General features: G+C 38.8%; 1 protein-coding gene across 1 annotated transcript in view; it reads right to left on the reverse strand.

Moving 5' to 3' along the window:
* Nucleotides 1-14,091: 14,091 nt before the first annotated feature.
* Nucleotides 14,092-15,265, reverse strand: part of RSU1 (Ras suppressor protein 1) — a 171,507-nt gene continuing 170,333 nt past the window's right edge. The window contains exon 9 of the mRNA XM_019746074.3: nucleotides 14,092-15,085. Within this exon, the coding sequence (XP_019601633.2) occupies nucleotides 14,983-15,085 (103 nt within the window). The 3' untranslated portion in view covers nucleotides 14,092-14,982. The remainder of the gene's footprint in view (nucleotides 15,086-15,265) is intronic.

A 15,265-nucleotide genomic window follows, 5' to 3' on the forward strand; every position in this document is an offset into this window, starting at 1 on the left:
GAGCAAAAATTAATGTAAGACCCAGTCTGGGTCTCATATAATATAATAAATATAATATATATAATACGATAATATAATATAATATAGTATAGTATAGTATAGTATAGTATAGTATAGTATAGTATAATATAATATAATATAATAATATAATACCAGGTCTTATATTAATTTTTGCTCCAAAAGACGCATTAGAGCTGATGGTCCAGTTAGGTCTTATTTTCGGGGAAACGCGGTATTAGGAGCCAGGTAAAATACAGGTCGTCCCCGTTTTTTGTCTTCTACCTCTTGGTTACTTTGGGAAGGAAATCTAGTCTCAACATGAACACACTGGCAAAGACAGATCCTCTCTGTTAAAGTGGGTTAGATGGGTTTTTACTCAGATATAGTTCTCTGCTTCGGGCAGTTCTCAAAATGTATGAAACTAGCAGCTCCAATTCACTAGCCCTTGACTGTACTTGATCTTTCTTTCGGTTTTTCCAACAAACAATGCTCATCATCACTCTGCATTGCTCCGATAATCAATGAAGGGGACTTTGTCACGTGGTCTTTGCGTTGGCGGTGATGGGATCCGTGTGGTTTGGCTCCACATGCAGTGGTGGGGCTGCGGGCTCTGCACCATCGTGTTTTCAGGCTACTGATGCTCTCCTTTGGTAACTCCGAGTACTCCCCGAACATCGGATCTCCTGTCACTCAGTTCCTCAGAGAAGAGACAGGTGTTGTCCTTCTCACTTTCTGAACGAGGGAAGTGAAATGCACTTACGTGTGGTGATTACGCAAGTTCCAAGGACAGACCACATTCGCGTCCCTTCTGTTGGTTTGTTTCTATTCTCCTTTAGTATTTTATTAGATGATCACTGAATGATGTCCCGACATCCTGATTCTTATTCTGATTTTGCTGCCAGTTGCCCATGATTTCTTGAGCTTCTGGGATCACTTGACTTCTCTGGATGTCAGTGTTTTCACCTGCCTAATGCAGGAGCGGGACGGGATGGTCTCCAAAAGTGTTGCCTGAATGAATCCTCCAAGATTTTCTGACATCCTGTTTTCATACTATGATCTTTTTCTTAAGGGGCGGAAGGGTATCCAAGATGGCAATATTGTATTTCCCAAAGCTTTGATTAAACTAAATTGGCTGAGTAGAGAACTGATACCTCTCTACTCTTGTCTCCATGTATAACAGTGTAAGTTGCTAACTACATGCAAGGAAGCATGTCTTGGGGAAAATATGAAAAATGTAAATGGGGTAAGGACTCGTTTGTAATGCATACATATGATTTCTACTTTATAAAGTCAGTGATGTCTCTTCTCTTGCAGTTAGAAATCATAAAGGAAAAAATCAATGAGCTGCTGGTGGGGCTATGTAAGTTAGTGCCCTCGAAGAGTAAAATGGCAAAATAAAAGTTATATTCTAAGAGATATATCACTGATTGACTCAGTGTGATGATTTGGTGCCTAGTCACATTTTGGTGTCTGTAAATAGCCCTGATTTTATGACAGTTTGTTAAATGATAGTGCAATGGGAAACTTAATTTGGGCTAACTGACCTTCATGGTGAAATGAAGTTTATTACCTTTTTTAAACGTTAGTGGTCAAAACAAGCAGATTAAATACCACCTCCTTAGTTTGGGGTTTCCTAGCAACATTTTGTTTCAGAATGGACACGCCATGACTGTGGAATAGAATGGCCGCCATTTTGCTGAGGCCGGTAAAATAAACACTGGTATTGTGAACCCTGGTATCTACACAACCAACGTGGCCTGACAGAGCTCATCACCCAGGTGCCACTGTGCCAAGGCAGTCTGATCCATCTAGTCTCGACTTCTCCAGAGTGGTCTTCTACGTGTCTACATCAGAGCCTATGCATTCTCTATTTCAAATCCTTCAGTGGAGTCTTTTTGGACTCTTAATGAAATAAAAACTCTTTAAGATGGCCGAGACAGATTTGTGTTTGTTTACTGCCATGGTTCTCGTCCTGGGACAGTACAAGGCATGTGGCGTGCATTTGATGAACACCTGCTGAATGAATGAAAATCCTGAGTGGGCTTGTCCCTCGCTGCTCCCTTCTGCCTCTTCACTCATCTCCACGCACTCGAGCCTCCTTCCAGTTTGAGAATCGTCCCGAGTTCCTGCTCTGCTCAAGGCTTCAGCTTGAATTCTCTTTCCCTCTTCTTGTCAGGTTAACTTCTACCTTCCTTCACACAAAACCATTCTCTCAGATTTTCGGTGATGATCTCATCTTATTTGGTCCCTAGTATTTTTCTTTCAGATAGCACCAAAAGCTTCTCTTTCACTGGATTTGATCAGATTGGTAATTATATAATTACTAGTGTGAACATTAGGTTTTCGATGGTTTCTCCGATTAGACTATTCAATTCCATAGGGACAAGGTTGGTTTCTGCTTTAACACTACAGAGTCCGCAACGAATACTGTGTCCATTACATAAGGCATGCTCAAGAACGGTTTTGCTATTTTAGAGACACCACTGGCATGCTACAATTAAATATTTATTTATTCTAAATATTTAGTGTATGCAGATACTTTTTTTAAAAAAAGGGCAGAGAGTGAAAAGTAAGTCCCCAGTTTCTACCCCTGCAGAGGCAACCTCTGCTGCATTACCTATGTATCCTGCCAGAGATAATCTGAGAATGAGCAGTTTCCACATTTATCCAATAAGTGTCCTGTGATGAATGAGCTAATGAATCACTTCTATTATCACAAACCCATTGTTAAAGTTTTTCTGGGGGCAGCAGGATGAGAGCTTTTATTCTGTGCATAAGACTATATAAAGTAAGCCTTACCTAGGCAACAAAGAAAAAAATATAATTTGGCAGCGCAGAAAAACACCCTTTTCATATTGATTCTTTTTGTCTTTGTTTAGCGCTCTGGATCAGAAAATAAGCATGAATACAGAAATGTCACCCAAAAGCTAAAAGGAACAAGATTTCTTTAATGAGGTAACCAAAGGAGATAATTCCATTTTTAGCCTTTCCTGCAGCAAAGGAAGCTACCTGATGAAACAGGAATCATTGGGTTCTTAACTGGATGCACACGAGGAATGGGGCAAGGCATCTCCCTAAAACATTTGGGGGACTCATCGTCTAGGCTGACACGCTGGGCCGTAGGATGCGGACCACACACAGTTCTGGGTCAGCCAACAACAGAAGGAAAACCACAGATCGCCCTGCTTGGCTCTGGCTTCTCTGTTCTGCTGGGAGGGGCAATGATGGCTGACCTCTGCCAGGGAAGCAGCCATGTCTGCTCTGAGCTGGTCCTAGATGTTCCTTTCCCAGGACTGCTGTAAAAAAGTCGCGCCAACTTGGTGCTTAAACCAACAGAAATGTGTTCTCTCACAGTTCTAGAGGCGAGAATTCCTAGATCAAGGTGCAGCTGTGGCATGCTCCCTCTGAAGGCCCTGGGGAAGCATCCTTCCTTGCCTCTCCCAGTTTTTGATGTTGCCAGCAATCCTGGCAGGTGCATCACTCCAATCTCTGCCTCCACTGCCACCTGGCCTTCTCTCCCATGTATGAACCCCTTGTCGTCACATGGCCTTCTTATAAGGACATGTCATTGGATTGAGGGCCCCCTTAATCCAGTATGACTTCATTTTAACTTAATTACATCTGTAAAGACTATTTCCAAATAAGATCACATGCTGACGTTCCAGGGGGACACGAATCTTTAGAGGGACAGTATTCAACCCAGCCTCGTACCCAAGGCAGGTGACCGTGACCAAGGAAAGCCAAAGCCGGCCCATCTGAACTCCTCCACATACGTGGACAGCTCCCTCCCACGGCAACTTCTTCCCAGCCCACGAGAACCAGGCACACCCCTGCATCTAAACCACTGCTCTCTTGCACCGTTTGACTGCAGATCGGGTATGGTTTTCACTGCCTTTCACCCGAATCCTTTCCATCGCAGATTCTGGGAAAACAGCAAGAACAAAGCTCCAGTCCACACCTGAGTTGTCAACGGTTAGACAGCGTGGAGCTTAGACAGCGCCTGCAGGCTGGGCTTCCCCGCATGGAAACCTCGGTCTCGAGGCTGCAGTGCGTGATTGAAGAAGTGGCTCTTGGTGAAAACGCTGGCTGCACAGTGACAAAGACACCAGCCCACACGGGCAGCGAGACCGTCTGCCTGGCACAGCAGGGATATTTTGGCAGCACTCTGGGGGAGTTATGAATGGATTGGGCTGCTTTCCCTACGTTCAGCTGTTGGCCAGTGGAAGCCGCTGTCCTCCTGGAGCAGGAACCAGCCAGTTTGGCTGACAACACCTGTACATAGAAAATGCGTTTCAGAGAGTGCTGGGCAGAAGCAGCAAGATGGTGTCCCCGGAGACAGACAAAGCTGGTTGTGTGAGGTGGGAAGGGGATGCTTTCCGTTGTGGGAGAGAAGTGTTGAGCATCGTGTACCGTCAGTGGCTGCGACATCACTGTCTTGTTCGGTTCTTACATGAGGAGCTGACACATTTTGTAAGTAGTAGGTAATGACCAATTTTCCTACTTAGAGGCCTTTTCTGATAACACCACTTTCTGACCCAACCCTGTCTACTTACTTCACCCCGATTCCTGGGCCTGCAAACATCTTGGATGTACTGCCTGATTCTTCAGAAAGTGTCTCCATATCCCATTATGAGACATGGCCACTTATAAAAGGAGTATAAATGCCGAGGTAAAATAGCAACAAGACATTAGAAATATCCAGTGAAAACAGCATTCATTCATCTGGATGTTCCATATGCTCTAGGTACTCTGCCAGATATGAAGATACCTGGGTGTGTAAGATGGGTCTCTCCTCACTCTCCAACTGAACCACGAAAAACAAAGCTCTTGGGGCTGTGACCATGCCAAGCTGAAACGGCATGAAAATGAAACCCAAAGCTACTTGCCACCTATTTCAGAAGGGCCTACTCTGTGGCCATGTCCTGTGAGAGAAGGCTTCTGGAATAAAATCTTTCCTTGATAGGCTAGTGTGTGAAGTGATGCCTGTCTGGACGAGACAGAAGGGGTATTGTCAGGAGTGAGACGTACCTGCTCTGATAAGTACACCACTTGGCCATCAGAGAGATGTACTCACCTTACCGAACACGGGAACAGAGGCAGGAGAAACCAAAGGGCCAGCAGGTACAGAAATGGGATAATGCTCACTAACCTGGCCGCTGCCATGCACTGACTTACGTGTTAATAAAAGGAACATTTCAAAAGATCAAAAGCGGAAATGCCAATGTAGGCGATGACGGGAAGGGGAATGGCTGCCTTTGGAGAGACTAAGGGAGTCCTGCCTGACAGCAGGTGACAATGTCAGACTGAGGAATGGGCATCTGCTCTAGAGTCAAAAGCACCTTCTTTTACATTCTTATTCTGCCACTTGCTAGCTCTGGTTCCTCAGGAATGCTCCTTAATGTGTCGGAGGTCAGATTTCCTATAAAAGGAGACCACTGAAGGAGAATAAAAGAAAATATAAAGTACCTGACACACGGAAGTCCCTCAATCAATAAGTGCTATTAATAACATAAAGTAGATTAAGGAGAAAATTAAGCAATCCTATTATGTAATCTAGTACCAAATTCTATTATGTATGAAGTACACATGAGGTAAGAGGTCAGGTCACAAAATATTCCTATGCAGTATTAATAGAAACCTGGCTTATTTCTGAAGAGTACAGGGGTCCCCTAAGGTTGTAAATGGGAAGATCAATGACATATATACACATATGTGATTAAATGATTAATAACCCATATTAATACATATGGTGTGATCTTACGATCATATTCCATGTGGAGATACACAGGAATGCCTAATTTGGAGTCACAAAGCATCTGGATGGAACGGAAACCATAGCACTTTGGCTGCCGGTCCTGCTGTCTTTAAACACCATTGCCCAGGGAAGCATATTTGGGTGAAGACCCACAGGTTTTTTGGAAATGGACTCACATTGACCAGAGCCCTTTGGATTTTGCTTTTGGGCCCTTCCTCTGGACTCGTAACATGTCAAACTGGGGTGTAAGGCCCTCCCAGCTCACGATGCTACACAAGAAACCCATAGTTCTTTACAGAAGGTTTTAAAATAACTATTCAACAATCAGGTCATTACAAGGGAAACCCAAAAGTCAGGTAAAAATTTGTTTGAACTTTTACAGGGCTAAATAAAGTCTCAACGATAATATTCAGAGATTATTTTTCCCTTATGGCAATTTGGCCTTGATCAAGTGGAAGCAGAAAACGCTAAAGGAATGTCTAAGATTTTCCCCTTCGTTCTTCCTTATGTTAGCTTGATATGAGCCACATGACAATAGTGTTCAATTCAACAGATATTTACAGGGCGCCTTCTGTGCACCAGGCACCATTCTAAGTGCTGGGGATGTAATGGTTAATAATCGACTTCCTGTGAAGGGCCTGATAAATATTTTTGGCTTTGTGGGCCAAAATGGGTGACAGTCTCTGTCACAAGTAGCCAGCTCGGCTGTGGTAACAGAGAAGGAGCCAGAGACAACATGTAAACGATGGGTATGGCTGGCTTCCAGTTCGGTTTTCTGTACAAACACAAGCATGGACCAGGTTTGGCTGGAGAGTAACGGTTTGTTGGTTCTCTTCCTCATGGAGCCGATGTTCTAGGGCTTACGGGACCTGCATTCTGGGGATAGGAGACAGGCCATCAACAAAATAATCTGCAGTTTCAAATAGGGTGGTCAGGGTAGGCCTTACTGAGAAAGTGACTTTTTAACAAAGACCGTGAGTGGGTGAGGGAGTTAGCTTTGGGAGAAGAACATTCTAGAAAAAGGAATGAAGGCACAAAAACCCTGAAGTGGGAAGAACCTGGAGGCCACCAGGGTAGCTGGCGTAGAGGAAGTGAGAGAAGTTGGAGGACGCGGAGAAGGCAGATCACACACGGCCTTGTAGACCCGCGTAACCCCAGCGGGAGATTCTGAACAGAGGTTGTGTTCTGATGTCTGGGTTCAACAGATCGCTGCTGAACACGGACTGTAAGAGAGCAAGAGTGACAGCTGGCAGCCCACCGGGGGGACACAAACATTCCAGGTGAGAAGCGAGGGCGGCCTGGACCAGGGAGGAAGAGGATGACAAGAAAAAGAAATAAAGTGTCAGAATTGGAAAAGGAAGAAGTAAAACGGTCTCTGTTTGCAGATGATATGATTTTATATATATGTAAAAAAATCGTAGACTCTACCAAAAACTGTTAGATCTAAACAATTCCAGTAAAGTTGCAGGATACAGAATTAACATGTAAAAATCAGTAGCATTTCTATACAGTTAACAATCAATTATCTGAAAAAGAAGCAAAAAAAAAAAAAAAAAAAAAAAAAAAAAAAATCCCATTTACAACAGCATGAAAAACAGTAAGATACTTAGGCATACATTTAACCAAAACAGTGAAAGATCTCTACACTGAAGACTACAAGCTATTGATGAAAGAAACTGAACTAGACACAAGTAAAGGAAAAGGTATCCTGTATTCAGAGATTGGAAGAATTAATATTGTTAAAATGTCCATACTACCTGAAACCACATATAGGTTTAACACAATCCATATCTAGATTCCAATGGCATTTTTTTACATAAGTAGAAAAAAATGTTAAAATTTATATTTAACCGCAGAAGACCTTAAATAGCCAAAGCTGTCTTGAGAAAGAAGAACAAAGCAGGAAGCACTACATTTCCTGATTCCAAGCTACATTATAAAGCTGTAGTAGTCAAAACAGCATGGTGCTGGCATAAAAAAGACACATAGACCAATGGAACAGAGTCAAGAGCTCAGCAATAAATCTTTGCATATATAGTCAACCAGTATTTGACAAGGATGCTAAGAATATACAATGGAGAAAAGACAGTCGCTTTAATTAAATGGTGCTGGGGAAGCTGGATATTCCTATGAAAGAATGAACCTACACTTCTATCTTACACTCACAAAAATACCTCGTAATAAAGACTTCAATGTAAGACCAGAAACCATAAAACTTCTAGAAGAAAATTTAGGAAAAAAGGTCCTTGATGTGATTCTTGGCAATGATTTTTTAGACAGGACGCCAAAAGCATAAGCAACAAAATAAAAAATAAACAAGTGGGGCTACACCACCTAAAAAGCTTCTGCACAGCAAAAGAAACAATCAACAAAAAGAAAAAGAAAAAAACAAAAAAAACCTATAGAATGGGAAAAAAATATTTTCAAACCATGTATCTGATAAAGGGTTAAAACCAAAATATATAAAGAACTCATACAACCCATCAGCAACAAACAAATAATCCAAATAAAAAACTGGCAAAGCATCTAATTGATAATTTTCCAAAGATATATGAATGGCCAACAGGTATATGAAAAAGTGCTCAACATTACTAGTCATCAGGGAAATGCAAACCAAAACCACAATGAGATATAACCTCATTCCTGTTAGGATGGATATCATCAAAAAGATAAAGAAATGTAAGAAATGCTGGCGAGGATGTGGAAAAAAAAGAATCCTTGTGCACTGTTGGTGGGAATGTAAATAGGTGCAGCCATCATGGAAAACAGTATGGAGGTTCCTCAAAAAATTAAAGATAGAATTAACATATGATCCAGCAATTCTACTTCTGGAAATACATCTGAAGGAAATAAAAACACTATGTCGAAGAGATATTTGCACCCCCATATTTACAACAGCCAAGACATGGAAATAACCTGTATGTCCATGATGCATAAACGGTTAAAGAAGTTGTTGTACATATACACAATGAAATATTACTCAGCCAAACAACAACAACAAGAAAATCTTACCATTTGTGACAACACGGATGGACCTTGAAGGCATTATGCTTAAGTTACACAAGTCATACAAAGAAAGACAAGTACAGTATGATCTCACTTCTCTGTGGACTCTAAAAAAAAATAAATAAACTCATAGAAAAAAGATGAGATTTGTGGTTACAGAGGCAGAGGGTGGGAGAACTGGAGAAAAGTGGTGAAAGATACAAACTTCCAGTTATAAATAAATACTAGGGATGTAATGTACAACATGACTATACTTAACAGTGATGTAAAGTGTATTTGAAAGTTAAGAGTGGATCCTCTGAGTTCTCTTTACAAGGAAAAAATGTTTCTTGCTTCTTTTTTTGTGTCTATGAGATAATGGATTTTAACTAATTGTGGTAATCACTTTACAAGATAGGAAGTCTGATGTTTGTGAACTTGTTGCAATGATGTTGCTAACTTTTTTTTGATATCAGAGGGATTATTATGAATTTGTACGAATTGGACAAATAGTTGGACAAATAGTAAACTTGGTTAACTATTTGCAAGTGCTGAAAAGGCTGCATGAAAAAGTTGGATGACCTGAACGTTTTGGCGTTAATTCACAGCTCTAGCATCACGACAATGCACCAGCTCACACAGCACTGTCTGTGAGGGAGTTTTTAGCCAGTCAACAAATAACTGTATTGGAACAACCTCCCTACTCACCTGATCTGGCCCTCAATGATTCCTTTCTTTACCCAAAGATAAAGGAAATATCGAAAGGAAGACATTTTGATGACATTCAGGACATCAAGGGTAATACAGTGACAGCCCTGATGGCCATTCCAGAAAACGAGTTCCAAAATTGTTTTGAAAGGTGGACTAGGCACTGGCGTCAGTGCATAGCTTCCCAAGGGGAAGTACTTCAAAGGTGACCATAGTGATATTCAGCAATGAGGTATGTAGCACTTTTTCTAGGATGAGTTTGCGAACTTGATTGTCACACCTCATATATAAGTCCAGTCATTATGATGTACACCTTAAGGTTACATAGTGTTTGCAAATCACATCTCAATAAAACTGGGAAAAAACTACCCTTTGAACTGTGGATATTTTGTTAATCCAAATAGCAAGTAATCAAAAAGCGTCTAAGAAAAGATGTGGAACATAATTTAGTCACCAAAGAAAAAGAAAAACACCCTGAGATGTCATATTATACTTTGAATTTAAATATATGATCCTATTTTCTGGATTGCACAATATACTAATTTCATTTTTTTTAAATATGCATTTAATATTTTCTTATTACAAAAAAAATATATGCTCATTATAGAAGATCTAAAGAACAGAGTAAGTATAAAAAAGAAAAGTATAAAAAATCTTAATGTACCATACAGAGATAATTTATCAGTCATAAAATCCCAGTTCATTTCCATTTAATTTTTCTGTACATACATATTACAAACACGATTTATTTTTCACACAACTGGGACCATTGTTGTATAGTGTTTAAAATCTTGTTTTACTTAACTGGATGATATATTTATTTTCCTTTGCCCTGAGATATTGTTTAACAATTTTAACGTCTTCATAAAAGTATATCATGTGGATACAGCACAATTAACCCTTCTTCCATTAGTGCGCATTTGGCTTTTTTCCATGTTTCCATTTGCATATTCACTGCTATAAGGGCAATTTTCAAATATAGTTCTGTGTGTGCATCTCTGATAATTTCCTCAGGATAAATTCCTAGAAATAAAAATTCTAAATCAGACCGAACAATTTAAAAATTTTGCTACTTATTACAAGGCAATGATGTCCACTTTTACCACTTCTATTTAACACAGTATCGTAAGTCCTAGCCCTAGCGACCATACAAGACAAAGAAATGAAAGGTATTCAAGTTGGAAATGAAGAAGTAAAACTTTTATTATTGGCAGATGACATGATATTACATGTAGAAAAACCTAGTGACTCCACAAAAAAACAACAACAAATGAAAAAACAACAAACAAACAAACAAACAAAAAAACAACTGTTAGAATATATGACTTCAGTAAAGTTGCAGGATAGAGTCAAAATATTGAAATCTATTGTGTTTCTATACACCAATATTGATCAGAAGAAATTAAGAAAACAATCCCATTTACAACTGCATCAAAAAGAATAAAATACCTAGAAATAAATGTGACCAAAAGTGAGACCTGTACACTGAAAATTGAAGCCATTGAAGAAACTGAACAAGATACAAATAAATGAAAGGATATACCTTGCTCATAGATTGAAAGAATTAATATTGTTAAAACGTCTATGCTCAAGGTAACATACAGATTCAATGCAATCCCTATTGAAATACCAATAGCATTCTTCTCAGGATTAGAACTAATCTTAAAATGTATATGGAACCACAAAAGACCCCAAATAGTCAAAGAAATCTTGAGAAAAATAACAAAGAGGGAGGTCTCACACTCCCTGATACCAAACTATACTACAAAGCTATAATAATTAAAACAGTATGGTACTGACATAAAAACAGATATATAGATCAATGGGATAGAATACAGAGCTCAGAAATACATCCTTACATATATGGTCAATTAATCTATGACAAAGGTGGTAAGGATATACAATGGGGTAAAGAAAGTCTCAATAAGTGGTGTTGGCAAAACGGGCAGATATGCAAGAAAATAAAATTGGATCCGTTTCTTACATTATATACAAAAATAAACTCAAAATGGATTAAAGACTTAAATTTAAGACCCAAAACAATAAAACTCATAGAAAAAAAATAGGCAGTTAACTCTTTGACATTGCTCTTACTAACATCTTTTTTGGATGTATCTCCTCTGGCAAGAACAAAAGAAAAAAATAAACAAATGGGACTATATCGAAATAAAAAATTTTTGCACAGTGAAGTAAACCATCAACAAAACAAAAGGACAACCTACTGAATTGGAGAATATATTTGCAAATGATATATGTGATAAGAAGTTAATACCCAAAATACGTAAGAACTTAATAGGCATTTATCCCAAGAGGACATACAGACATGAAAAAATGTTCAACATCACTAATCATCAGGGAAATGAATATTAAAACCACAATGAAGTATCACTTCACACCTGTCAGAATGGTTATCCTCAATAAATCAACAAACAAAGGGAACCCTCATACATTATAGGGACTGTAAATTGGTGTAGCCACTATGGAAAACAGTATGGAAGTTCCTCAAAAAATTAAAAATGCAGTTGCTATCTGATCCAGCAATTCCACTTCCGGGCATTTATTCGAAGGAAACAAAAATACCATTTCAAAAAAGACATATGCACCCCTATGTTCATTGCAGCCTTATTTATAATAACCAAGTGATGGAAGCAACCTAGATATCCATCAACAGATGAATGGATAAAGATATGGGGTGTGTATGTCCGTGTGTGTATATATGCAGAGGGTGCCAAAAAAAATGTATACACATCTTAAGAAAAGAAAAAACTGTATTGAAATTGTAATAATATATACTGATAACAAAAGACGAATACAAGTCAAGTGTGTACATTTTTTGGCACCCCTGGTGTGTGTGTGTGTATTTATTTACACAGAATGGACTATTATTCAGCAATAAAAAAGAATTAAATTTTGCCATTTGCAAAAACATGGATGGACCTAAAGGATATTATGCTAAGTGAAATAAGTCAGACAGAAAAAGAGAAATACTGTATGATCTCACTTGTATATCGAATTTAAAACAAAAAACACATGAATAAACAAAACTAAACAGACCCATAGATATAGAGAACAAGCTGACAGTTGTCAAAGGGGAGGGCATGGGGGATGAGAATAAAAAAAAAATTTACACTGTAGAAAATTGAGTCCGAGATAGGAAAAATGTAGGGAACTTTTTTTTTTTTGAAGAAATATTCACACCCTTTCGTTCCATTCTTTTAAATTACTCTTTGCAGTTACCAAAACTAGTATCTTCAAATAGAAATGTCTCATCTTTTTGCAGAAAAAAAATGTTTTGCTACTTATTGTCAAATTGCTATCACTTACTTGGAGAGAAATTTATATCCCCAATAGAAATGTATAGGAATGGTTATCTCATGTTACTCCACTAGCACTTAATACTATCTTAAAAATATTCACACATTTTTTCATTGTTATACATTCTTATTTTTGCTTTGATTTGTATTTTTTATTACCAAAAAACCTGGTTTTCCACATTTTTTGGGAGATATTTCCTCCCTGCATATTTATTTGTATTATCCATATTTCTATCTGGAGTGTTCAACTTTTCAAAAATTGTTCATAAGAGTATACTGTGATATTTAAACTAAATATCACATATATTTTATTTTGCTTTGTTCCTAGTTTAATTTTAGATAACATCTTTCCAATCAACAGGAGAGGGATTGTTCTTTTTCATGAGTTAAAAAAAATCAATTAAAAAAATTTAGGCTGAGGCAAAGACTGAACCTAGAAAAATTACATCAACCCTCCCCCAAACAGGTGATGGCACCTGGGGACGCCTCTTCCCACAGCAAACGTTCTACCAGGAAGTGATCCAGAAACAGAGGGCAGATCCTGATGGGCAGCCTGGGAGTCAAACGTTGCCTAAGTAACGGGATTTTTTCTTGTGTTTTGAGTCTAGCTTTTCACATGTTCCTTTGGTCCTGGTCTTGGGGGTACAAACATGAAACTGAAAGATGACGATGCAGGTGTAATCTACCCCCATCTGTCGGAGAGCATGTGGCATCTTCACACACCTTTCGTTGGCAGGCTTTCCAGTGTTGGCAGCCCTCTTGGTTAGCGCAACAATTCTGCTTGGACGTATTTTCACTTGCATACATGTTACTGTTGATGAGAACAAAGCTGCCTATCCCAGTTGTTGAGCAATCGGCTGTTGAATGACGGCAGATGTCGTTTCCACACGGGGTGCGGTGTAGCGTGTGCACATTTACACAACTTCTCTGGCGTCACTAAAATCCCTTAGAAGAATGATGTGATAGGAGCTGGTTTTCTGCAGTGACAAGAAACATACTAGAATTTTTTTTCTCTCTCCGTTTCACAGCTCTTGACGACCAGCCACGGGCAGAAGTCACCACTGCTTCAGCTGAGAAATGTTGCTTTCCAAAATCCTTTGGCAGAATCTCCCCGAGATTTGTTTTTCTACTCCTTCCTAATTTAGCAACAGTCTTCAAAGGAAAAAAAAAAACCAAAAAAAAAAAAAAAACCTGACAGATCGATGTGAGAAGAAACTAACTCTAACTTTACTTTTATTTTTTTTCATGGAAAGTTTCAGGGTTTACCATCTACAACCAATAAAAGTGGACAAGATAATTTTGGTAAAAAAATAAACAAAAATCTGTATATATGAGTATCCCCAAGATCAGATTATTCTTTATTAAGAAGCCACATGTAATACAAAATCAAGATTTTATTAAAATCATTTATAAGTAAAGTTAACATAACATCTTGGTGGTGAAGGAAAATTTTTAATAAAGCAAAAGAATGAGTTATGTGAAGAAATGGAAGAGTGAACAGTGTTAATTGTGACATTTAAATGGTTACATGACTTCAATTCTTCTTTTGATAAAAAGCAGCCCTGTAAGCATCTATTCAAGGAACTGAAACCTGGGCCTACTGTGGAATTGGCAGTTGAATTAGAGCAGTTTGCTGCCTTTGGTAATTTTTAAGGAAACAAATGGAAATGGTTTTAAGAACTTACAAAAATATATTACCTACCAAAAGAAATAAAAAGGTAAGGTGGTAAGCACTAGAAAAAAAAAGTGAAAAGAAACACACACACTCTCACACACACACACACACACACACACACACACACACACACACACTCACACGCACAATTGACCCATGAACAATGAGGGCTAGGTGTGCCAACCACCCCCCCTCAGTTGCAAATGCATGTATAACTTCTGACTCCCAAAAACTTAACTACTAACAGCCTACTGTTGACCAGAAGCCTTACCGATAACATAGTCTCTTAACACATATTTTGTATGTTACATGTATTACATTCTGTATTCTTATAATAAAGTTAGAGCAAAGAAAATCTTAAGAAAATCCTAAGGAAGAGAAAAATGCATTTACAGTATTTATTGAAAAAAATCCACGTATAAATGAACTCGCTTAGTTCAAACCCATGTTGTTCAGAGTAAACTGTAATTTTTTGTGGGACAGAGCGAGAGAGAACAGAAGTAATAATGAGAGAAGCGACCAGAAGTCCAGCCCACGCCAATCCCTTATTTGTTCTTGGCTGCCAGGGGTTTCCGGCTGATCTTTTTCGATTTGTCATTATTTTTCTTCGGCGGTTCTGGGTTTGCCTGCATGTGTCTGCCGTAGAGACTGAAAAGAGAGAGGGAAAAAGTGTGAGATCTACCTTACCAATGTAAGACAAGTTTCTATCGGTAGAGCTTTAAATAACAAGTTCATCTCCAGGAATATTCAGTAAGCCAAGGGGAATCGAAAGATCACTTCTGCTTTCTCTGGGTCATAAACTATATTTAAGAATTAAAAATTCACACA

This window comes from Rhinolophus sinicus, chromosome 1, assembly GCF_057876585.1.
Source record: "Rhinolophus sinicus isolate RSI-liver-muscle chromosome 1, RSI-T2T, whole genome shotgun sequence".
NCBI lineage: Eukaryota > Metazoa > Chordata > Mammalia > Chiroptera > Rhinolophidae > Rhinolophus > Rhinolophus sinicus.